The 27443-nt window shown below is 32.1% G+C and overlaps 3 protein-coding genes across 3 annotated transcripts; 1 reads left to right on the forward strand and 2 right to left on the reverse strand.

Annotated features, from left to right (window-relative positions):
• Nucleotides 1–11477: 11477 nt before the first annotated feature.
• On the reverse strand, nt 11478–14002 carry LOC112084396. Its single transcript, XM_024153521.1, has 10 exons — nt 13928–14002; nt 13664–13775; nt 13336–13432; nt 13113–13237; nt 12950–13034; nt 12744–12873; nt 12326–12519; nt 12118–12241; nt 11816–12034; nt 11478–11738 (listed from the first exon to the last, which is right to left on the reverse strand). Exons 1-10 carry the CDS (start codon nt 14000–14002, stop codon nt 11478–11480), a joined length of 1422 nt encoding a protein of 473 aa, XP_024009289.1.
• A 1121-nt stretch (nt 14003–15123) lies between these two features.
• On the forward strand, nt 15124–16806 carry LOC18014138 (the record flags this gene model as incomplete). Its single annotated transcript, XM_024153522.1, has 3 exons — nt 15124–15837; nt 15923–16072; nt 16293–16806. Coding segments are annotated over 3 exons (1155 nt in total), but the record flags the coding sequence as incomplete, so codon positions are not given.
• A 924-nt stretch (nt 16807–17730) lies between these two features.
• Nucleotides 17731–19337, reverse strand: LOC18014139 (serine/threonine-protein kinase OXI1). The gene is made up of 2 exons (XM_006418576.2): nt 18869–19337; nt 17731–18790 (listed from the first exon to the last, which is right to left on the reverse strand). The coding sequence occupies exons 1-2, from the start codon at nt 19225–19227 to the stop codon at nt 17890–17892; spliced, it is 1260 nt and encodes a 419-aa protein (XP_006418639.1). The 5' UTR covers nt 19228–19337; the 3' UTR covers nt 17731–17889.
• Nucleotides 19338–27443: the final 8106 nt, after the last annotated feature.

Consider the following 27443-nt stretch of genomic DNA (forward strand, 5'->3'; position numbering starts at 1 on the left):
AGCGAATAATAAGAACCATAAATAACGCTGTGCGAACTCTTCTCTTTCAAGCTTAGCTTTCGCCATGTTATTGGGTTGAAGCTCTCCATGTCGCAGTCCATCTCTTAAATATCATACCTTTTTCCACAATTTAAAATCAAATTCCCTTCACTCTGCTTTTCAAGAAAAAACTCACTTACGATCATTTGAGAGTATTTGGATGTTTATGTTTCCCTAATTTGAATAACTCAAACCTCCATAAACTCTCTCCAAGGTCAACACCTTATTTATTTATGGGATATCCTTCACAGCACCATGGATACAGATGTCTTGATTTAAAAACTAATAAGATCATCATCTCTCGCCATGTTCATTTCGAGGCGGAATTCTCAGCTGCTGAAAGATATCCAAATCGAGAATCACCATATCTTTTTGTCGAAAAATCATGAACCCTTTCCCACAATTTCGAGCCATTCTTCAAACGCCTCTTCCTACTCCTACACCACACCCGACTCCCATTCCAAATAACCAGCCACAACAAGCTAGTCTCCCTGGCTCTCGTCACATAATGATAACTCATGGCAAGGCTAGTATTCGAAAACAGAAACGGTTTCTTTCTCTTCTCACTACTTCAAAACCTTCCCTATCAAAAAGCTATAAACAGGCTCTCTCTGATCCTAATTGGACACCAGCGATGACTGATGAACATGGTGCTATGATTGAAATTAGAACTTGGGATATTGTACCTCGACCTCCAAGGGTCAATATCATTAAATCCATGTGGTTGTTCAAACATAAATATGATACAGATGGAGCTCTTACACGCCATAAAGCCCGTTTGGTAGCAAATGGCAAATCACAAGAAGCTGAAATCGACTTCACTGAGACGTTCAGTTCCGTCGTCAAGCCTGCAACGATTCGTACCATTCTCAACATTGGTGTTTCTTTCGATTTGCCAATTCATCAATTGGATGTAAAAAATGCCTTTTTGCAAGGAGATCTAGAAGAGACAGTATATATGCATCAAGTATCGGGTTTTGTGGCTCCAAATTTCCCCAACCATGTCTGCAAATTAAGAAAAGTTATTTATGGCTTCAAACAAGCACCAAGAGTTTAGAATTCGAGGTTTGCTAACTTCATATGCATTATTGGATTCGTGAGGAGTAAAGCAGATACTTCTCTATTGTTTTCAGAAAGAACCGAGATCTTGCTTATATCCTGCTCTATGTTGATGATATCATATTAACAGCATCTTCGAAGAGTCTTCTGCAACAGATTATCGGTTCACTCAAGTCAGAATTCCTAATGACAGACATGGGCAATCTCCATCACTTTCTCGGGATCAAGGCTGAGTACACCCCACAATGCATATTCCTTAGTCAAGCTTCTTATACAAACGAAATACTTGATAGAGCAGGTATGGCAGAGTGTAAACCTTGTGCGACACCTATTGATTTGAAATCTAAATTCTCCGCAGATGTTGAGAACCCTGTAGAAGATCCAACAGAATATAGGCGACTCGCTAGAGCTCTTCAGTACTTGACGTTTATCAAACCAGATATCTCTTATGCAGTCCATCAAATTTGCTTTTATATGCATAATCTCCGACAACCAAATCAACAAGCACTGAAGAGAATCATCAGATACATAGAGGGAACAATGTCTTATGGTCTGTAGTTAACTAAAGGACCAGTTGATAATCTAAATGCGTATTCAAATGCAGACTGGAAAGGCTGTCCGGACACTAGATGGTCGACTTCTGGTTAGTGTGTGTTTCTGGAAAATAATCTTATTTCATGGTCAGTGAAGCGCCAACAGACAGTTTCAAAATCAAGCTCAGAAGCCGAATACAAGGGAGTAGCAAACATTGTTGCATAGCTTTGTTGGCTGTGTAATCTATTGTTGGAACTTCATTACAACATCAAAAAATCTTCAATAGCATACTATGACAATATCAGTTCAGTAACCTCACTACCAATCTGGTAAAACATCAACGAACGAAGCATATCGAACTTGACATACATTTTGTTCGTAAGAAAGTTGATATTGGCGAAGTAAAGGTTATTCATGTCCCATTATTTCTTCAATATGTAGACAGTTTCACTAAGGGTTTGCCGACTTCTTTGTTTGAGGAATTCCGAACCAGTTTATCCGTCGAACGTTCTCCGATGCTTCAACTGAGGGAGGGTGATAGAATATAGATTATTCTGTTAATATTCTTTGAATACTGTTCAGATATTTTAGGCTATTATCTTCTTTTGTAATCCCTGATATTGGGAACTGTTCTAGCTTTATATAACCTTCATAAATACATAAATCCCCAAAGGGAATTCACTATCTTTCATCTTCATATAATACAATATCGTATTTTTTAATCTGATTTTTATAAAACAACGTCATTTTCACTTTTTGGAATTTTATTTTACACAAAACAACGATATTTAGCATATATATTCCACAGACGTGTCATCTGACTCATTTCTGTTTAAAAATTAAGTCAATGTACGTTTTTCCCAAAAAACAAATCTCATATATTGATATTCTAATTTTTAATGATTCTGGTATGAATTGTACATCAAAATTGTGGGCGTACGTATCAGTATTAGTTGTTAATGTGGAGATACAAATTGGCTTTTTTTTGTAAGTGTAAAATATGTGTTATAATGAATTTGTGTATTTTTTGAAGAACCAAAATAGTTCGTTTATTTTTTTCCACATTTAATATAATTTATGTGTTTTTTAATTGTTTTTCCAAATAAAAACTAATAAAATCAGAAAATATAAAATATATAAGACACAGAAAATATAGAATAAAAATAAGTAAATAATTGAATTTTATATTAGAATTATAGTTTATCAAATTATGAAATATTGAAATTTGGTTATTGAACTGTTCCATTTATTTAGAAAGATTGATTATGGGTAATCTAGATTCAATTTTAATTTCTTTTTAACTATGAATTACATAATGTTAATTTCTGGTTAACTAAAAAAATGTCTGGCTTTAAAATTAAGTTATACTAGATTCTAACCCGCCCATTGGTGGGCGGGCATGATTTTTGATAGCTAAAATGAAAAATAAATCATAAGTTATATCCAATTTATGTTTAGTTCAGTGTATATATAAAGTTGAATGTTATGGATATAATGATACGTGGAGTTTAAACATCAATACGTGTGATGCTTATGATATAGAGATGTAGATTTTAAGTATATGTTAGCAATCAAGTGGGCAAATTAAAATGCACATATGCTAAGTGTATATATAGTATAGAAAGCAAAATTGTTGATAGTTTTACAGATTTTAAACAATAAAAGCCCATCAATTTGTATTACAACCATTTGGTATGATAACTTACATTCTAGTTAAAAGCCCATCAATTTGTTTCGCAAGATAATATCCTTTCATATAATAAGGTATATATAATAATAATAAAATTAATCTACTTAATAACTTAATTTTCATATTTCTATCACAGTTATAATTTATTAACGATCATTGATAAATATTTAAGCAGATAGTAATTTAGATATTAAAATAAAATATGTTTACGAAAATTTCTAAACAACCATTGTAAAAAGTCCACAGAAATTAATAAGTTCAAGATATTAGATTCATAACATAAAAATAAGTAGGAGGACATATCTCCTTTGAACGAAAATGTGCTATAATGTAGTCCGATTTCATCTGCACATCTTAATTTCCTGGTTTGATTTTTGCCTTCTTGTCGGCCAGAACGAACCTGTTGATATAAATATGAATAGTTAACAACTATAAATTGTGATTTCATTTAAAAATAAAGATAAAAACAGCTTACATGTACGCAAACTCTTGAACTTCAGTTATTTCTGGGTTGAAAAAAAATCGAGACTGACCTCCTCCATTTCTGACAATGTGTTCACCTTCAAATAAAAAATATAATTGTAGCATTTGACACCGTTATATACTTTGGTAGAAGTTCAGATACCAAATTAAATAATAATAATATATAGGATATCTAACCTTTATAGAGATCAAGTCTCCACTCAGTTAATAGAACGAAAAATGCTATCAGTCTTTCTCGATTTCCATGAATTATCAAAACAAATTGCGCAGTTATCAAACGCAAAACATTTGATAACAACATCCCTAAATTTAAATGAAAACATAACACCAATAAATAATACATATAAAAATGAATTTGCATAACATATAGAAAATACACTTACTCGAGATCTCTTATATGAAATTCAAGAACTTTTTTTGGCTGGATTCTTGAAATGGAGTCAAAGTCATTGCCAATGAGTATTTCACCAACAAAATCGATCACACCAACCAAGTCTATTTTTTTAAAAAAGAATAGAAGTTAAAATAACATTATGATTCCCTAACATATAATGGACTAATTATTATTAAGAACAAATAAACTAATTAAATCAATAATGAAAATAAAATATTACCAATAGGAAACACATGACCCACTTTCCTCTTGACAATATCTTCGAATTTGATTAAATTCAAGAAATACCAATTCGATACCGGCTCATCGCATATAAAGTCAAGCGTGGTATCTCGAGTAAGAAGGATATTGTAAGGATGTTTAATTGGGCGTTCTTTCCAATTGTTCCAGTCTGAAGATCTGACAATAAAATTGCGAATTTCAAACCATTCTCCTTCGTGACATTCATTCTTGAAATATTCATGAATCCAGTTACGAGCAGACGCATGAATTTTACAGCCCTAGATTGATTACAGATTGTAATATACAAAAACTATTAGGGCAAAACCTTTTTCTTGCATGCACCAAAAATTAATCTAGCATAAAAGATCAACTTATTTACCTCTTCGTCGGCAAATATGAATTCGACACGATCCCGACCACGGCTGTCTTTCTCAATCCATTTTTTGTAAATAACAACATGTATCACCGGATTTTCTTCCCATGGCGTAAGCTTACTAACTAAGTTATGGTAAGACATAATTTGAGAAGTTCGTGTTTTGGAATTTTGTTTGTTCTGTTAAGCAATAGTCTCTGAAATAGAATACAAATAAAGTGGAACCGTCGTCAAAAACGAAAATGATAGCTTCTTCTAATTAATTTTGGCAGAGGTTTGGTTTTCTTGTTAAACAACAAAAATAATGATTACATCTATCATAGCAACTAATGACGTTTATATACATTGAATGCAACATACTTTACTATATTGTATTAATTTATGACAATTTTTTTTTGAGATTCATATTCCAAAATATATACATAAATATTCGTTTTCCTATGTTAGGACTGAAAGTATTTTACATGATATAAAATTTATATTTCATACAGGAGCGAAAATTAATTTTCACATTTAATACATTAGAGTTAAAAGTATAATTATTGGTTATACATTTTAGATATCGAATAAAAATCACTCGGATAACTGAAATAAAATACGACTTAGTTCGTTATCATATGTTATGAGTGAAAAAGTAGTTTATGATTATAGTTTTTAGTTTCTATCTTATATAATAACCGTTTCACACCTAATAATATAAAATTATATTAAATGGCGACGATTCATTTATTATATTGGTTATCTTAAATTGAAATATAAAATGCATTGATCTTTAGTGTGATGATTACCATGCAGAAAAATAAAGTGTTTAGTATCTCACATATGTAGCATCAGTGACAGAATGTATCTTACTATAAGTTATTTAGTAATTAATAAATAAAAAGAACAGACAAAGCTGTTATAGTTAAACAACAACAAAAATAATTAACATATACATTATAAATTTCTATATTATCAAAGAATATCAAATATATATAAAAAAATTAATGCATATGTATACTTCTAATTACAGGTTATTATCGTCACCATATAATAAATCATATTTATTCAATTTATTATACGGTTTCATTACTATTGCAACCCCAATCGATTACCGAGACAAATCATTACTATTGAGAAGTTAAAAAGCTGACGTTATGACTGTTTATTCCGTAGCATGCATACGCTTTGTAGTGCAGTTATGAACACCTGTTTTATATACGTTAACGTACAATATATTAATTGAACATAAATTATAATTATATGTATGTGATCATTTGATTTTTAAAATAATAGTTATAACACAAGAGAGAATCGATCAGAAATGCAGCTATCGAGAAATTATAGCATAATAAGTTGCCATAAAACAGAAAATACAGAATCTAAATATTAAAAATTATAATTTTATAATCTAAAAAAATACATCGTCTTCCCACCAAGCTTGTTTGGATAGCTACAAATTTAAATAAAAAGTTCTCATACATAAGCATATGGAGTTAAATAGATTCAAAATTAGACAGAGGTTAACTAACTTAAAAATTTCTCAATTTTTTTGGCGACTGTAGACACAATAAATAACATTATATGAATACTCGTTGATGCTGAATTGTCTTCACGGCTAAGGATTACTCCAAAATCTTCAATATCATACTATTGATTTTCAACTAGCTAACAATCAAAATGATTAATGAATTTTTTGTTCACTCGGGCTTCTATAGTATGTCCCTAACACAATACAAATAAAAAATTTATGAGGAAATATAATATTAGTTCAGTAGTATACGCAACAAAACAACAAATTCATATAGTAAGCTATTATATTGAAGTAACCTTTGGGTCAGAAAAAATAAGCATAAGAGTGACACTGTCATGTTGAATCCATTCCTTCCACTTCCGTACGATCTTAACTCGAATCTTCCAGTCTGAGGTATGAGTGTTCAAATCAGAAATGTAGTTGTAGCCAAACATAATATCAAACAACAGTAATTAGAACTTTACTGTATGCCTTCTAAAATATTACTTAAATAGTGGTGAATAAATTTTTAATCTCCGACGGTGTAGGATTTAGAGAATATAGGTAAGATACTCAGGATAGTAAAGTGAATATTATAATAACAACGCCTATAATATTTAAGGAAATATAAAAAATCACTGAATAAGAGTAGAACATAATTTGGAATTTATATGATATTGTTAAATATCGTACGAATAAATACTTAGATATATGTTCTTTAAACACTTTTTACATTTAATACTATAAATATATAAAAAAATATTCCATTATAGTTGTACACATACCTTAATAGTATCAATAAAAATATCTTATATTAAAATTAAGTATCGATGAGTTATTGCATAAAGCAACATCCAAATATATACATAAGTATCGATGAGTTATTGCATAAAGAATGTCAGTTTATCATTAAAGCGTACAACAATATAATGAATTTGTTATAGAACTACGTAAAGCTTTATGAGTTTATCAAATATATATTCATACAATATTGTATGGGCCAAATTTTATAATTTGCGTTTACTTCTAAACATGGAGATGTAGATTATATGCGAAGATGATGTATAAAGAGACAGAGATGAAGCTATAAGTAGTAAAGAAATATTATTAAAAGAGTTATTCCATTTCACTTTTCGTAAAATGCACATCGTTATTGAATATTTTGGCTACATATAAAAGCCAAAATGTTATGAAAAATAAAAATAATTATCAATAAACTTAATACTGAATACTTAAAAAGATAAAGGAATCATTGATCTTCAAATGGGACAAATGCTCTAGCAAGACAAGCTTCTTTGAATGTGAGATGAGTAACACCATTAACAGTCTTAATATCATCATAAGATCATCATAAGATGTAGGACTTCTTACGATGTGCAACAACAACCACAAGTAGAAAAGCTCGGAATCTTCAATGGGACACTTTTTAAATACCCCGGATTGACCAACACCACGTTTTCTGAGTCTCCATTCTTTAAGTCTAACTTCTCACTGTATAGAATGTGTGGACCATTTTGGTACTTTTGGTTACATTCCATCCAAGCCATAAATTTTATTTTCGTAATGACTTTACTGTGTCTGACGTCAGTTTCGCCAAGCGACAAAGGAAGATGGTAATCCATAATTTCTGGTAAAAAAACAAAATATATGTAAGTGTAAACCTTAAGTAGTAAAACTAAAATTGTCGAGAAAAACTAAAAACCTGACATGTTAGTTTTCAAAACAAACAATTGAGCAAATTGACTGTATTAAGAAGTAATATGATAAACTTTCATCCACAGTCTGATACCCATATATAATTAGTATTATCTAGGGTTTTTAAACTACCATACCAAACCAGTTAAGAAATATTTGTTTACTGTATATACGAATATATCCTAATAAAAGAAACTATAAAAATAAGTGGAAGAAGTTGGAAACAAATATATGACACCATTAACTTCGGTAGTTATAAATATGAAGAACCAAATCTAATTAATATTGTTCATTTAACAAAATAGTTGTTTCAATTTAAAAAAGAAAATATAAACAGCTACCAAATATATAGGTACATTGTTTTACTTAATTAGTGATATAAATATATTTTTTATTATATAAAAAAACGAAACAATATCAAACATAAATATAAGAGAATATGCTTTGTCAGTTGGCAATGTGATGAACCATTAAACTACTTAATAGGGATAATTATACTGTATAATAAATGAGACTTATTTATTCCAAGATGATTTAACCTGAACGTCTGAACGTTTTTAATATTTTAATTTAATTGGGTATATTGTTAAGTTTAATGGATCGAATTTTACAATATTGATAATTGACATTGTGTGTGGGTACGGTGTTACTAATTTTGGGCCAAATGGTATGTTATTAGTTTAAGAATTGAATTGTGTATTAAATTGCCTCATATTTGCAGTTATAAATTCAACGCAATTATAATTAGGCATGTATAATGAAGAAAGTGTAGATGAAGAATACATATAATTATGAATAGATACATTAATTTTATGTTTTTAAATTATTCATCGAAATGTGACATATATGAATATATTTTATAGATTATATGCGAATATGTATTTATTTATTTTGAAATGTATCTTCGTTTGGAAATTGTGATAAATCAGTCAAATGTTATTTAATATGTTTTAAATATAAACGACTTTTGGAGAATATGAAACACAGCGAAGAAAAATGAGAAGTCACTCTCTAAGAATTCTATAAATACACACCATAAGAGAATTTGATTAACTAACCAAGCAAACAATTACTCACACAAACACAATCCATACTACAATTATTCTTCTGATGTGATCCTCACATAGACGTACAAAAAATTTGTTTACATGAAAGAAAAATACTCGTTTTCATACATAATATTTCTTGTGCGTCTGTGAAGAATCACATCAGAGTAAGTAGTTTTATTCATTATTATGTCGCCACAGAGTTATTGTAATTATATTACTTGTGAATGCTCTCTTTCGACAGGAAGTATACTGTTATACCAACTTCTGGATAGAGTATTGACAGTGTACTTATTGTAGAGTGAGATACAAGTTATTTTGCTCAGTAGTTAAACAGAAATGTATACCGTTTTCTATAGGTTTTTGCTATTGCAGATTTTTTATTATTCACTGGAATTTTTAGAAAAAAACTCTAATTATATAGAAAATTGTTATTAGCTCAAATAAGATCCAATATTGTGTAAGAAATACCTTTTAATTGAGATTTTTTAATTTAAACTATAACGATTTTCCTAATTTATAGGATTGTTAGAATTATTATTTCTCATTTGAAATTATCTCAAATAACAAAAAAATATCATTTTATATATTATGTATTTCAGTCAAAACAATAAATTTAAAAAGTTGTTTAATTTTATCAGAAGATTTCCAAAATTTTAAATTATGTTACCATATATTACGGTTTAAATCAAAATGTAAAGAGTAAAATCAAAAAATTTCAGTATCTTTGTATGAGTTAATTTGTGTGAATTGGACGAAGAAGACGTGTGTAAATATTATGTCCATATATCAAAAGCGAAAGTTAAAAGTCAAACTAGTTGGTTGAAACAATATTCCCAATAAAAACATAGAAAATTGTTGACATTGAATATTTTATAACTATCCTATCCTATATAAAATAAGAGTTACTTCGATTATAAACATACTTCTTAAATTTTCTCTTCCACCTTCAATGCCTGATAAGAGATTAGAAATAAATGGAGAATAACCAAGAAAAACGTTATGATGAAAATGGATTACTGAAAATTAATCCACCACCATTGAACATGAGATTTGGTGTGGAAGAAACATCATCACCTCCAATTTCTGAATCAGAGATTGAGAAAACTAATATATGGGAAGATATGAATGACTTTCTCAGCAAATCAACTGCGAATGCCATCGAAGTTCGATGCCTCTATTTTGTAGCCCTAAATTCGTGAACCAAATAAGCATTTAAATTTTTTTCATGTGTTTAAATGTTCATAACATGCAACAGAATAAAAAACTTCAAAAAGATGAACTTACATTTTCGTCACCGAGAATAAGATGCAATTCCTGGCGTTGATTACGGTAGTTGAAGTGTTTCCAAACTCGTAGAACTTTTATAAGAATTCTGGAGTTAGTTTTTGTGGGAGAAAGATACTCAAGGGTACAATAGTGAGGCATGTTTGAGGAAAATGATTGTTTTCCTCAACCTTTATGTTTGTTTTCGTTAAGATGGTGAGACGTTTTTTTACTTGGTCCTTTATATGTAAAGCAAAGCAAGTATAGAGTTTGAAAGGTTGTGTCGTTTTGTAAAATTATAATAAATTGCAACTTTTGACATTTTTTGCACTACGTGAATTACGAACAAACCAATTTGGTTACATTCAATGCATATGTATATTTAACTTTTATATTGATTAAATATATATAGAAAATATGTAAAGATGGTAGAAAAATGTCATATCTTGTACTGAATACTTCTCTTTAATTAAATCAATTACTTCATTTTATTAATTACAAATAATTAATGAGAGTACAATCCCGGAATTCTGTACTCTATTTTTTAATACAGACACAAATCACGGACGATACAAATTTTAATATCATAGTTATTTTTTGTTGAAAACAAATAGAGTACAATTCAAGAAAAAATGCTAACACAATTAAATTGTTTGGATAAGTTATCTCAATCAGAATAATATATAAGTTAAGATTTTAAAGTTTAACACTATAAAAATAAGAAATAGGAAGCACTCATGGACAGGAGGAAAATCAATGGAAGCTGCAAGCCTGAAATAATATTAGGATTTTCTATCATCACATATATATTTATAAATATTAAACTACATTAATTGAAACTTCGATGGAAGTTGCAAGACTGAAATAATATTAGGATTTCCAATTTTAATTCTATTTTTTGATGCAAATGAATTAAAAATGTATAACATGGGACTGACGAACATAGTATGCAAAACCCAAACATATTTTATTAATAATTCAAATTCGAGAAAAAATTAACTAACCAGTTCCAAAAAATATCCAAATGCTCAAAATACTAAACCAAATATTGGAAAATAGAAAGTTATTCAATAAAAAATTGAATAATAACAAATTCATAAACTCCAGAATATATGGGATCACATTTTCCCATTTTTGCCTCCCTCTTTGCCAACAACTTTACCACCACCACGTCCTCGAGTTCGTCACTTTGCAACACCTTCATTGGATTCACTTGTAAGAAGAGCGATCACCAAAACACCATCATTCTTCAGTGTATCCTCATCAATCACTTCATTAGCGTATGTCGTTTCCACACTATTGCCACTATTACATGACTTCTTAAACGAGGAGGATGAGTCGACTGAATCTTTAGGATAATCACGCACACGCTTTGATAAAGGAGTTTTGATATTGCCAGAAACATCATCCGAAGACTCTTGGCTATGTGTGTTCATCAGAGATGCCTATAAATAAAAAAAATTCAAGATATATTATTGTCCCATAAATATAAAATATATATACACAACTATATTAATTTTACCTGATCGCCAGACATAAGTAAACTCTGATCACCCCCATCTTCAGATTCATTCGCATCATCAACGGTGGTAGTCAAAACCTGATTGCCTTTCAAAACCTTTCCGACCTTGTATGTATTACTACCACCGTAGAGATTTTCTTTTTCAACACAAATTAGAAACTGAAATGTCTTCCCAACCAAGTTTTGCAGTGCATCAGGAACGACATCCGGATCTTGTATCTATGTTGAAAAATAATAAGTATTTGGGAAATGATTTTTTAATATAAAACTAATTGAAATAAAATATTTAAAGTGTATAATACCTCATCGTATGTCCCTTTTAAAATTTCATCAGCAGATTGGTTAACAATATCTTTTGCATTTGAATCAAAAAGAAAACATTTGATCTTGCTTGTGTTGTCCATTACACAAAGATGGAGTTTGTATCTACAATATAATTTAAATGTAAACATGTGATTATATGTTTTTGGAAAACAATTTGTTATTTAGTAATTTATAAAATTTGGTTACCTCGCACTGACAGATGAAACTTTGGCATCACATGTTTCACATGAATAAAGCTTCTTAGTTTTATCACAAAATTTCTCGTTTTCGCGTTTTGGGATTTTGTAGACCTTTTTCCCACACTTAGTGCAAACCAAGTAAAACCATGACCAATCTGTATCAACCGCGTATACAGTACACATGATTTTGCATTTCCCAACCTGAATATTTAACAATATAACAGTCACCATAATTGCATAAACTCTATTGATAAACTAACACAATAGTTAAAGTTTGAGTTATACCTTTAATTTAGTCGATACCATATATAAGATTTTATACCCTTTAAGTATTTTATGTTATTAGTTTTATATTAAAACATTATTTCCCAAAGACATATCATTTTATCAACATATAATAAACTTATGAAAACTTTGTTATATACCTCCAGATAATCTTGCATTTCAGCAATAGTCACCATTGGAAACTGATCAAAATTACTCTCATCATCATAAGAAATCCTCTGATGTGGCTTGCTATTCAAGAAAGTAATATTTCCGCCATTTGCAGGTAAACTTCATATTGGAAAATAATTCTTATTAATAATCACATTGTCAAAATTTGTGTTTGATATATAAATAAATTGTTTACCTATTTTTGAAATCAATGACATCTGGATTGTTAAGATCTATGAGCACCTTAGAGGTTTGAAAAGAACTGGTAATTTGACGTTCACCTATGATAATTTAAACAAATAATCAAAATGCATTGTATTTTATGTTGAAACACCAATTTTGTAATTAAATATTTTTACCTCTAAACACATTGATTTCTCCAAAACGGATTACAATGATGACCCCACGTTCGCCAGCATTCTGACAAGCCGAATAGACTTGCTCACCAAATTTACCCCAAAGTGTGCATGGTAAGCGCTCCTCTCTACATATAATACGGTTCAATTAGAGTAGAGTAACTATTTAAAAGAATAAAAAATAATGTATATTTCCTAAAAATTAACGTTAACCGTATATACTCACTTCGCATTACACAAGTCGAACTCAAGCTTGCTTGTGTTCTTGTTCATGACAGAGATTGTTTCAAGTTCACGTACACTTTCAACTCGTCCAATAACATCTGGTATTTTGAAAAATGACGTCAAGTGAATATGTATATAAATGTAATAAACTAACTGTATAGATAAATGAAAACTCACCGATCAAAAAACTTGTATGTGTGGAATCGTTCAAGATTGTATCATAATCTAAGAACTCAAAAATCGTTTGTCAGATCGATTTGCACTTTTGGTGACAACGGTGGATGAAATGAAAGACATCTTGAATTGATGCTTTGTGGCCCGTTATTGACCAGACGCCTGGTTCAACGAAAAGTTTTCGATGAACTTCCATTCACCGACAACCATCAATCGCTCAAAACGATGCAAAAGGTTTTTCTTGACTGTGGCGTGGATTTTGGTACCCTGAAAATAAGAAATGTTTATAAATAAACCATTAATAGCTAGTAGTACGAAAATGTAATTACACATTCACTTGATCATACCATTTCATCTGCGAGAATTATTTCGAGAGACTCTCCACTCTTAGTCTAGTATTGCTTCCAAGTGTGAAGCACCTTCACTTGCACCTTCCAACCAGTCTTGAATGGCTTTAAGTCAGCCAAATGGGTTAACCTCATGTTGGAAGCCATTGCAAAGAATTGAATTGAGGTAAAATTTGAGAAAGTTGTAGTTGATGTAGAGTGAAATGAAATACGGTAGTGTCATATTTATAGTGAAACAGTATAGTGTTTTTGCAATACCATTGAGCTGTATGTAATCTGGTGACCAAGTATATTTTTCTCAATTCAAATTGAACACAATATTGATTGGAAATAGTGAATCCTACATTTTTTTAAAGTAGTTGTTATTGAGTATCTATACGGTGATCCGAAATAAATAGGATAATATTCAATAGCAAACTAATAGAATATTCTCATAGATTGAGATTTAGTAATAGCTCAAAATTAAATTTCCGGATGTTATACAATGCCGTTAAGAGGGAAGATACATTGGCGGCTAAGTATATAAGTTCAAATTTAAATTAATACAATTATTTGGCTAATAACTACGTCATTTTTGGAAGTTGTTATTATTGTGTTAATAATCGGGTATGCAAAAAAAAGATTTGAAAATTTGTATATTTTCTATTATATTTTGAATTCAAGATTCTCTCATGCGTAAAATGTTCTTAATATATAAATATATTTATTGGGATATATATTTCATTTATCCCGATTATTAAGAGCTAAATATTTCAAAGGGATTACAGCATCAAAAATAATGAATTGCCTAAAATAAGAAACGGGTCAAATTAAAAGATCCGCGTCCTTTTAAACGTGTCAAAGTAAAGGATGCAGATCCTCTTTGGTTTTAGTTTTTTTTGTTCGTGGAATACATTTTTTACAATGGCATGTCATGTAATATAACACGTAATACCGAAGTCAATTTCTAAATGTACTTCACTTTAATATTATAAGATGATTATAATTATGCTGATATTCAAGTTTTCAGAATATCAGATCTAGTTATTAGTAGTTATTCGGGCATCATAATAATTATGAATTATAAGCATGATATTTGTTTGTGGTAAAAAAAAAAAAAAAAGCATGATATTTGTTTATGTATTGTAGGGTAAATTAGTCATTTTAATGAAACAAAACTGCCGAAATCAGAGGACCGTTGGGACCTGACATTTAAATTTCAAATCGAAGTACAAATAAATAAATAAAGACGAAATCTGGGGCAATTTGAAAAAAGAAAAAAAAAATAACAACGCAACGAAAATCAGATAAACAAAGAAGCCATGAAAGGAAAGATTTCAGACTCATCCTCGGAGAAATCATCAATGGCATCATCGAACACCACGACGACTTCCACTGTGTCTACGGACGATTCAGAGAGAAGAGACAGTAACTGTTACTTCCCATATTGTCGCAAAGACGCGAATTGCAGCTGCGAGATCTGTCTCGACAGTCTCAACGCAACGCTCGATCTCATGCCTCTTAGCGTACAGAAAAGCTCCCTCACGAAGCTCTCTTATGCCTCCTCGAATTTCAAATCCACCGTCGAATCTACTCCGACTTCATTTGACCCGACCGTCGTCACCACGCCCGCTTCGGTTTCTCGCCCAATCTCGAAGGTGATATCTCAGAAATTGGTGACGAAACCAAAAGTTTCAGAGGATGAAGAATTGAGGAAGAAGAAGAAGACGAACCAGAGAAAGTCACTGATATGCGTTTTTAGGAAATTGGTTTTAGGGATTGGTTTGGTTCTGTGTTTAGAATTAGGGTTTAATTGGATGCTTAAAGGGGTTTTAAAACCCGAATTTACAGAGGAGATAGTGAGAGTTTCTGGTGAGAGATCTCAATCTGCTCTCGATCTGGGTTCGAAGCTGAGAATCACGGAAAACGAATTAAAGGGTTTTGCTAAAAGTGGAAAGTTTTCGAGTTGCAGGGGTTCAAATTCCAAATGGAAATTCAATCAGGTAAAGTTATGACCTGTACAATTATCATAATTCCAAAAGTTTCCAATTTTGACTTGACCGATTTGAAAAATTGCGTTTTTTGAAGGATGGTCCAATGTTGAATTCAAAGTGTCCTCTGTACAAATCCGCCATTGAAGAGGTGAGTATTTGGGGTTGGCCTTTGCAAACCGCCGGTTTGTTCCGTACCGGCTTCTCCTCAAGCTCAATAACTGTATTATCAGGCCGAGTAACCGAGGTAATCAGAATCAAAAAATTTGTATTGCCATAGCCTTACCATTTGACTATCAGATTCAAATGTCTTTAGTATTTGTATTGTATAAAATATATTGCTTGACTTGACATATGAAATGTAAAAGACAAATATTGGTTTATCTAATAATTTTTGCTGTTTATTCTCTTTGATTTTGACAAACGTGTTTACGCGATACTTATATGTTCTTATGTGCTCTATGAAGTGGTCAGAAGGAAGATTCGGTTACTTAATACGTGAGGCCAACACTTCGTGGGGGAAAACCAAATGGAGCACATCGGTTCTGCAACTAGATCCCAACACATGGATTCTTGAGTATAGCCAAAGCTCGGTGACAGAGAGTTCGACTTTGTTTTCAGTAACAATCGATCTCCTGACACACATGATGGTCCAGGCAGCGAAGAATGTGAATCGGGAGCTTTTCTGTGTGTTTTCAGCCTCAAGGAATCTGTATAGTGAAGCAGTCTCAAAGACTAGCACAATGACTCCAACTTAGAAAGAAATAAAAAGTAATCGTTTTTTGGTTCTTCCTTTCAAGCATTGACATCTTGTCATCTTTTTAGGTATAGTCAAATGAACAAGATGTGCTTATGACTGTTACTGTGTAGTTGTAGAAGGCTTAGACATTCCTTCTTATGTAGTAGTTCTTTCATGTCATTTTTTGTTTGTTTACTATGGCTTGTGAGAGAACTGTAAACGATGTCGTTTTTGAAAGTTAAAGGCACAAAAGCTAAACAACGACCATCTAAATTCTGAATTTATAATTGTATGTACTCAGAAAAAAATACAATCCAGTTTACAGTTTGGTTCTGGTTCAAATATAAGATTTCGTTTGGTTCAATTAACAAATACTTGCAAACTGCCCAAAATTATAACCCAAATTTACTTGTAGGAAGTTAAAACATTAAAGAAAAATCTAATTCTCAATATAATCTATACTATTAAAAAAGAAAGATATTTTGTGTCCAAACAGGTTTTAATTAGTTTTCTACTATTCTATTATTGGATAACTCCTATTTTTTGATAACTCCTATTTATGTTACCAAACGAGTTAATTTAATGTAATATTAATAAAATAATATATTTTAAAATAAATTCAAAAATTTAAATTTAGTTTTGTTATAGATTTTCTTAAATTTAGATTTTCTTAAATTTAGATTATATTATTTATCAAAAATTATAAAATAAGTTATTATTCTATTTTTATAAAAATAATAAATCTGATATCAATTAAAATTTAATTTACATATTCAAATTTAAGTAATATTTCAATGACAAAGATAAAAATAATATATACTGTATATTTTTCTTAGATAATTCTAAAACTTTTAATATTCAAACTTAAAAATATATAAGATATACAAATAATATAAATGAACGAATTATAATTATGTTTTAAAACTATGATCCTTTTCGGATTAATATAAATGGACATGTTATAATAACGTTTTTATAATCATTATACTTATTAAATTAATATAAATGGACAAAATAGAATAATATTTCTCTAATCACAGTCACATATATACTAAAAATATAAATTAATAGAAACAAAATATATATAAACAGAAGAAATATTTATCATTTATTAGAAAATTATATATAAAAATAAAAACATAAATTATATTATAAAATTTGATATATTAAAAATAGTTCCCATGCACATGTGTATACACATGATAGAATCTAATTTTTTTTATTTATAAGCCGATCTTTTGATATACCATTAGATGCTAATTAAATTTACACGTAAAAGCCGATTCTCCTCAGTGTTGATTGTTGAAAATAAAAAACGAATTGAATTAAAATACCAAAAAATTATTATCGCTTTCCAAGTCGTTATTATTATTTAATCCCTTAACCCATTCCCCACTTTTTTCATTCTTAAGTTTCAAATTAGCATTATTATTACTATCGCTCTGTTTATCACGTTCTTTTCGCGCAGCAAAAATCTCTTGAACAATAATCTCCACATCCATTTTCGTATTCCCATCTTTACCCTTATCACCACCATCGTCCGGCGCCGGAATATACGGCGGTCTAGAAACCAACGTCACTTTATCCCAATCTACTCCTCTAAAGAAATCATGACCCTTGATTTCCTCAACGTTAATCCTACGGCTAGGATCTTTATCCAACAATCTCCTAATCAGATCTCGCAGCGACGTCGTTTCGCCGATCAGATTCGGCGGTTTAGTTAATATCCTGAAAAACGTCTCTTTCCGGTTCGATCCTCTAAACGGCGTCGTACCGTACAACATCTCGTATAGAACAATCCCTAACGACCACCAATCGACGGCGAAATCGTGACCTCCTCCGGTGATAACTTCCGGCGCGACGTATTCCTCTGTTCCGACGAAGGAATTCGACTTTTCTCCTCTTGAAGAATCCGACACGGCCGCTGATACCGATGAGCGGATCGAATTCGATTCTTCTTCTTCCGGCGAAATCCCCGAGTTGCAGAAACTTGCGAATCGGAAAAGGCGTTTCTTTATCCTCCTTGCCGGAGACGATTTTGTTTCCGATGATGGCGACGGTGACGGTTGCGGCGTTCTCGGAGCTAGATTCGTCGATAGATCGAAATCGACGAGCATTAAATGTCCGTTTTCTTGGATCATCACATTGTCCGGTTTCAGATCTCTGTAAACGATTCCTTGATTGTGAAGATAATCAAACGCGAGCACAAGCTCCGCCGCGTAAAACCTGAAAATCAAAACAACAACTAATAACGGAATCTGAGAAAAATTACAAATTTTATTGGAGATTTGATCAAAAAATTACCTGATGATCTCATCGGAAAACATATTCTCCGATTGCATTTTCCTCAATGAATTGAGATTTTTTCCGGGACAATAATCGATCGCGTAACCGATTACTTTATCTGTTGACGAAACACCGTGAAGAGAAGGAAACAGAGGATGATCGAATCTGCTTAATACTTCTTGCTCGAAACTCACGCGCTTATACTCATCGTTGTTCTTCGTCTTCTTCTTCTTCTCGATTGCTTCTCTAAGTATAACTTTCAAAGCAAGCAATCTATCATCGTCTTTGTCTCTCACCAAGAACACAACTCCTTTAGCACCGCGACCTAACAATGACAAAATCTCAAGTCGATTAAAGTCCAGAGTCGGGCTCTGCATCGAAACGTCTACGTTTTGGAGATTACGATGACTTTCGTTTTCTTCTTCTTCTTCTTCTTCTTCTCTCTTCTCTTGGTTCTGTGTAGTTGGTGACAAACTTCTTTATATTATAAAAGAAAGTTACGCAATTTTTATTAAAGGTCTGGTGACTGTCACCTGGTCTATATAAACGTCTTTGATTTCTTGCCTTGTCAAGGAAGATTTCAAATTGGTAAAATAATATTAAATAAAGTCAAAAAAGAGAAACTGAAATGGCCTGAGATTCGTTGCTATGCGTATGACTACATTTTTAAAACTATTAAAAAAAATAAAAAAAAATGCTTTGCTGGGTTAATGGTTAAGACCAAATGTTCTGCGAATCTGCTTCGTGTTTAAGACAATCACGTGCTGTTTTTAGAGGATGTGACATCATGAGTGACGTTTTTTTCCGTGGAGAGGAAAGCATCTGGAAGCCGTAAAAGCTTTATCTGGTTAAAGAAGGGACCCACAAATCTAAGTCTAATGGGCTTTAACATTGGTACTTTTTTTTCCATATATTGATTCTAAAGCCCAAATTAGAATTTTTTTTTATATTCAGAAAGATTTACTATATTTTAATTTTCAAGATCAAATTAGTTTTCAAAATTTCATATTTAAAAACCAATTGTTTCATCTAATTTCTTTTTAATTACGTCGAAAGAAAGGGATACCTGAGAAAATGTGAAAATAGATAAAACAAAAAGTGTTGTTCAAAAAAAAAGATATTTTTTTTCAACATACAACTAAGAAAAATGATAGTTCTTATATAAAATCCATGGTCGACATGGCGTTGGTTGCTAGGCGGTCGCTTGGATCTCGACTAGAGTCGAATCGAAAAATTGTTGATTAGTCGGAGTTTAGGGTCTGATTGGGAAGAACTGTGGCTGTAGATTTTAATTTTGGATTGTTGTAAAAACTTTGGCTGTTAAATTATGACTGTAACTTTGAAAAAAAAAGTAAAAGCCATATTTTGAGGCTTTTAAATAAAAGTGTCGATTAACAAAGAAAAAAAGAGAGAGAAGACTGTGAGATTTTTTAGGATGGAAGTTATGATTTTTAAGACTTTAAAATCATTAAAGTCTGATTGGTTAAAACCTGGCTTTAAAAACTTTATTTTTTGTTTCAAAGTACTAAAAGTCTTTAAAGTTAATTTGCTAATCAGACCCTTAATTGTCAATTAGTTTTGAGGATTTAATTTTTTTTTTTTTGGTTATAAGTTATGAACCATGGTCGAAATATGCATATATTTGATCCTAACATGATGTTAATAGAGCAACCTAACATAGAGTGATACACATACAAAACTAACTCGTGGACTACTAAGAGACATCGAAGACATCATAGAAAGACAAATACATAGATCCATAAAAAATCAGAACATTGACTTCAAAGAACAAGAAACTAACCTGATTAAGAAGTTTGTGAGTCCCGAAACAGAGAAACTTCTTGGTATTCATCAGGTTTGAACTCCATGTAAATAGCATCTTCCGTTTCAGAATCAAAAATCATCATCATAAATGTCTCTTATCTGTGGTGCTTGTGTGGCTAGCATCAGATTGATTTCATTTTCTTGATCTTCCAAACGTGGTTCTGCAATCCATTCTTCTAGAGTATCTTCATTACCATCTTTGAAGATAGCATCAGCATGTTGCTCTCTTATCTTTTTCTACTTGTTGAACATCTTAGCATTAAATTGGACATAGACTAGATTGTTTATGCGATTAAAATCTTGTATATTCTTTTTCTTAGTGTGGATCTGCAAAACCAAAGAGAAACCAAAGTAAAACGATTAACATTATGAACTTGTTAGAATAAAATATAAGATATAAAGCCAGAATACACTAACCGATTCAAAACAACTTCAATTTCTTTCACAACCAAAAGAACTAGAGGTCAAAGCAATCATTCTTGTTGCTAACTTTTGCAAAGTTGGTGCACCACATCCATATGTTGACCACCAATTCCCTGTGTCAATTCAAGTGAAGATGATCAAATAAGTAGTGAGGGTGATCAACTAAGAGAATTACAATGAGGAGACTAACCTGGATCAAACTTCTCATCTCTTGGTTCACAGCCTTCTCATCTAGTCTAGTGTGTGAGTCGCACATCCACTCCAAAAGATAGCCGGTCTCTTCTCTCTAAGCATCCTAGCTGCTGATACATTGTTGGTTGCATTATCTGTCACCACTTGCACTATTTTTTCAGCTCCTACATCTTCTATGCACTGGTCAATGTAGTTGAAGATGTACTCACCAGTATGTGGATCTTTGGAGGTGTCCTTTAAAGAAAGAAAGCAAGTACCACCTCTTGAATTAACACACAAATTCATGATGCTTCGTCTTTTTATGTCAGTCCATGCATCAGTCATCACAGAGCAACCTTCTCTTTCCCATTATTCTTCTAAAATCTTCATTTTCCTGTGTCCTCAAAACTTTTTCTTTCAACAATGGTTCACGCAGCTGGTATTGACTTGGTTGTACCCAACCAGGCCCGAACTGTCCCAATGCTTCACAAAACAACCTAAAAGGTTCGTTGTCTATAACATTGAATGGGATGCTTGCATGATAGGCCCACCTAGCACAATATTGGAGTACAACATGTGTCTTCTCTTTAGAAATAGCATCATGGATGCTCTGTTTCCGTTTACAAGTAGCCAACAAAGCTTCTGGATCAATGGAGCTTGTAAACTTATCAATCAGACTTTGGAAATGAGGTGATCTGATTGTTCCATGCTCTTCTCCTAGTTTATCGGTGGCTTGCTTCTCAATATTCACCTCAGCCCGCAAATCATCTTCATGTCTTCTTTTCAGACTTTTATTCTCCTTTGCTTCATTCAATGTTTTCATACACTTATCCTTATCCTCCTGACTTGACCTGAGACAAGAAGCCATTGCACATTTCTTATGTGCAACGTGTTGTTTCAATCGATGAATTCCACCCGATATCTATTTTCCACAAAGTTTACATTTCACTTTTTTTCTGGATTCAGGGGATCATACAAGACACCATAATCTCATCCAACATCAGCTGAGTTACACTTAAAAAAATTTGAATTTTCAGGTGGTGGATCAGCCGACAACTAATGAAGATGAATTGTGGGTTATAACTTAGATGAATGGTGGGTAATAAGTTAGATGAAGATGGGTTATAAGTTATATGAATGCGGGTTCTAAGTTAGACGAAGATGAATCAAAGAACAGAATCAGAACCAATACACAACCCCAAAACCAAAGGACTTGTTCTTTGTTTGAGAGATTGAGAGATTCAGAGATTGTTACCTCGAAAACGAAATGGAAGACTTTGTAGATGATGAAAGAGCTTGATTTGGTCAGGATTTCTTGATGTTCTTGGATATTGATGTTGATTAAGCTTGATTTCATCCTGATTTCATCGTGAGTAGCTTGGTTTTCCATCGCGATTAGGATTAGAATTTGGGGAAATTTAGTTTAGGGTTTGTTTAGGATTGATCAGGTTTAATCAAGAGATCAAATGTTATGGCGTTTTAAAAAGAAAAAAAAAACAGATATGGGCCCGAGACTAGAACATCAACAAACCCACATTTTTTAACCGATTTTCTAAAAAATTTGGGCCATTTTTTATTTATTTGGGTCGCCTTTTCCATTAGTCGTTTTTTAGGCGGTGGAAAATCGGTTTTCCGTCTACCACCACCGATCAGACTAAAATCACGGCGGTGAGTCGGTGACCCTCTTTCCAGCACCTAGGTGGCTGCCTTTTCGAACATGGTATAAAACCATGGTTCACGACAAACATTTTTTTAACAATCTAAACTCAAACTGGTATATGAGTTAATGACGTTTCAACCAGATATAGATAGAGTTCTAATGTTTTAAACTGTAGAAAAAAAAATTAAAGTTATTTAAAGATTAACATACTTTAAATCTTGAGTAATGTATATAGAGATTGTAATTTTTATAGTATTTTTAAATATACATATATATTATATATATATATATATAGTATTTTTTAAGGATATATGTTTGTTCTTTTCCTTTTTTCTGTTGGCCTTCGATTTTTTGTCCTTATTAAGATTCAATTTTATTGATTATCCCAAGCTCGGTTTAGTTAGGAGTGAAATTGGGATCATTAATCTAATTTTTTTATCATTAAACATAAATACATAATGTTTAAAATCGCTTCGTCCAGTGTGGTTGTGATTTTTTATTTTTCACTCATAAATCAATAAATCATCAATTTATCTCAAACCCTAGATTCTCGTCGAAGCTCGATTCTCACTATTTCCGTCTCTGAAGATGGATGTTGTCGACTCTCTGCTTGTTGCTCTTATCGGGGTTGTATGCGGAGGTGAAGTCGTTGTTAGTTGAAGACAGATGGGAGGAGTCACCAAGGTTCCCAAAGATATCTGATCCTGCAGTTGATGTTATGGCTGATGCAATAACAGAAAATCACAACTTTGAAATAAACTCATGGAGTGTTGGGGTCACCTTACATGAGGCATTAGAGAACCCGAATCCTCCAAGGAATGCAATGGTTTCCGAGTTAATGAGGGAACGACACAGAATGAAGCTGCCGATCACCCTGCAAGGAACTGACACAAGGCCAAGCTATCAAAAAAATCACTTCAAATTTTAAGAAATAGTAATATTATTTAAAATAATATATACAAATTTATTAATATTTTTTTAATAATCAAAAATTATGTACTTATGTTTAATGACAAAAAAAAATTTTAGATTAAATCACTCTTAACTAAACCAAGCTTGGGATAATCAATAAAATCATCAATATATCCCAAACCCTAGATTTTCGCTGGAGCTCGATTCTCGCCATTTCCGTCTCTAAAGATGGATGTAGCCGACTCTCTGCTTTTTGCTCTTATTATGGTTGTTGGTCTTCTCATTCTACTTCTATCATCGTTGTTTTCCAAATCTTATGGCACAACCCCAAAATTTCACTCAAATCACCGTCGGTTTATTTTAAATAGTAGTTGTTGGTCTTCTTATTCTACTTTTTGCAAAAATCAGAGAGTCATATCCCTTCTTCCTGTGTCGTTGATGATTTTACTCCTATCAGTGTTGGCAGTAATAGGAGTGAACAGGGGCAGACGCAAGTGTGCCTTTACGGGGTCACATGCCCCCTATTTTTTTTTTATTGAATACACCTTAAATAAATGTAATTTTAGTATGTTATTTTAATGGATTTATAGAAAAAGTATCCCCTATTGTCAACAAAATATGCCTTCCATTGAAATGCCCCCAATAGAAAAAAAATTATAGATCCGCCATTGGGAGTGAAATAAAATGGCAGTGATAATAAACCTAGAATTTTACTACTATCTCTGTTGGTATTCCAAATCCTCAGAGGATTTTGGTTCTCTAATGCTCATGTAAGGTGACCCCACCATTCCATGAGTTTATTTCAAAGTTCTGATTTTCTGCTATTGCATCAACCTTAACATCAACTGCATGATCAGATATCTCTGGGAACCTTAGTGACTCCTCCCATCTGTCTTCAACTAGCAATGACTTAACCCCCGCCAACAACCACGATAAGAGCAACAAGAGGAGAATCGGATACATCCATCTTCAAAGACGGAAATAGCGAGAATCGAGCTCTGGCAAGAATCTAGGCTATTCTTTATGAGTGTGAATTTGTTGGCTATTCTTAATCCTAACAAAGCCTTTAAGTTGAATTGGATGAGATGATTTGGTTTTGTTTTGAATCATATCTCAGTCTATTAGTTGAGCAATATGCTTCGATTCTAGAACTTTGAAGTTAAGAATAGAGGATTAGATGGTAGTTGAGTGTGAATTAAAGCAAGCAAGCTACTTCTGATTGGTTTCATTGATATTTTGGATTTTTAGAACGAAAAAACGTATAATTTATTGTAAGTCTAACAACCTAATCAGATAGATCCATAATTAAACCCCGTCGAAAAATCTTTAAACCCAACAATAAAATTACTCATTTATGAAAAGACAAATCATCATTAAATTAATAACAGTGCAAAAACAGAGAGAGTAATAGATCCTTGCACACACTTGATCGGCTGGAGGTTAATGGATCCTTGTCTTCAGATGTTCTACTGAGAGAGAGATGTTGAGGCATGAGTATAAATACCCAAAAATCCTAAGCTTAAACTCAAGAGAATAAAATGAAATAAGGGGGTGGCTTCAATGAAAATAAGAACTCGCAGTTAAAGGATGATAAGGCGTGAGATCTAGGATCCCGAAAATTCCTATGCCCTAAAACTGCTTGAACGAATTCGAATAATCAAAGGAATGAAGTCTGTGTCAAGAGCTATGGACTGCACTTGATAAACCAAAAAGGATTCGAAGGCTAACCACCAAAGAATCAAAAAGTTTGCAAGGGACAAAGGAGATAGAAATCTCTGATATTTTATTAAGAAAATAATGAATGATCAAAAATCTGCGTACAAAGCCATATATATAGGCAAAAGAGTAGACAAAAGGTCATACTCGGGAAATACAAATAACTTGGCCTAAAAATAAAGAAAATGTTGGATGACTCTTCGGCTGGCTTTGACTGACTCTTGGACTGCTTCTCTGAGTTTGACTCTTGAACTTCTGAACAAGCCTCGCTAAACCTTGGACCGTGAGTGTGGGTGTAAGCCTTAATCTCATTAAAACCCTATCCGGTAAATCCATTGGGACAAACCTGAGTGTACGGAAAAAGAGTATTAAGTCTTCACTACAAGAAATCAGTAGATTAACAACGAAATCTAAGGACGATATGAAATTGTTGTAAATTCCCTTCGAATAAACGACGATTTAACGTCAATCTTCAGAATCGTCGCCAAATCGTCGTTAATTTGCGACGAAACGACTTCGTCGTTAAATCGTCATTAAATAACGATGATTTCGCGATGATTCTGAGAATCGACGTCAAATCGTCGTAACTCAGCGACGATTTAACGACGAAAGTATTTCCTCGGCCATTAACGACGATTTCACGACAAAATAATAGTTAGGTCAAACACGTTTATACCAGATTCTTATTTTCGTCGTGAATTCGTCGGAAACCAAATTTTCGTCGTTAATTCATTGTTAAATAACGTTGTTAATTCGATGGTAAGCTAAATAAAAATCTATATATAGTGCCACCCCATAACCCAAAAAATCACAATGCTCCCAAATAAAAGTGATTGAATTGATCACTTAATTGAGAACAAGTTTAAGTTTTAAAAATATTCACTATTGGTAGTGAATATTAAATATATGAAATGCCGTCCATATACGAAATTCAGAAATAGATGTACAATCGTATTGATTCAACGGGATCGTTGACAAAAGAATTCAGTGAGGGGGTAGAGGGATTCATGCATGAGGCGGGAAAACTCCCAAGGACGATTACCAGTCATATGATGTATTGTCCTTGTCCTAAATGCATGAATAGAAAATTTATCACTATCGCGAAAGTGTGGTCGCATATATTAAATAGAGGATTTATGCCATATTACTTTATAGAGAAATTACCTGAAATGACTCAAATCTTATTAAAAATTACTAGATTGACTTCCTCTCCAGACTTTTACTAGAATAACTCTAATTTTATGCTAGTAAGACCCTTAAATCGTAACTTGTTTTACTAATCACGGATTTGCCATTTTTAATTAATTTTTGAAGGAAAAATATTCACTTTCCCCCATCAAACGTTTTTATCCAGTTATTTTAAATTTTTATAAATTTATCCTAATATTGTGCAAAATGATACGATTCTGTTTCCTAAATCCCTTTCTGTCATCATTTTCTTTCTAAATTTCTCAGTCACGATTTTATTTTCCTAAACAAAAAATCTCTCAAAGAAACGAAATCCTCTAATCTAGCCGCCTTTGTGCCGAAGCGATTTCCGATTGGAAAACGTAAGCCGGTCTCGTTGTCTCAGAGTCGAAGTAGCAATCCGTTTTCAGTCGTACTCCTCCACTGTCCTGGTGACCTAGAAATCTGCCCCTGTCATTTCCAGGTAAGAGTTTATTACCGGTAAGTTGTTTCCCACTCTAATCGATTTATTTTGTTTTGCATCTTGGCGCCATTGAATTTTTTTAACATGCATCTGTTTTTCATTTGGAGTAAATCTTCGTGTTAATTATTGCAAATTTACTGAGTTAGTTTGTATATCTTTGCAGGTATGGCTTCTTCACTTTCAATAAGAAAGTACCCTCAACGAGAGTATGAACTGGGAAAAGCACCGATTCAAAA

This window comes from Eutrema salsugineum, unplaced genomic scaffold (genome assembly GCF_000478725.1).
Source record: "Eutrema salsugineum unplaced genomic scaffold, Eutsalg1_0 scaffold_4, whole genome shotgun sequence".
Classification (NCBI taxonomy): domain Eukaryota; kingdom Viridiplantae; phylum Streptophyta; class Magnoliopsida; order Brassicales; family Brassicaceae; genus Eutrema; species Eutrema salsugineum.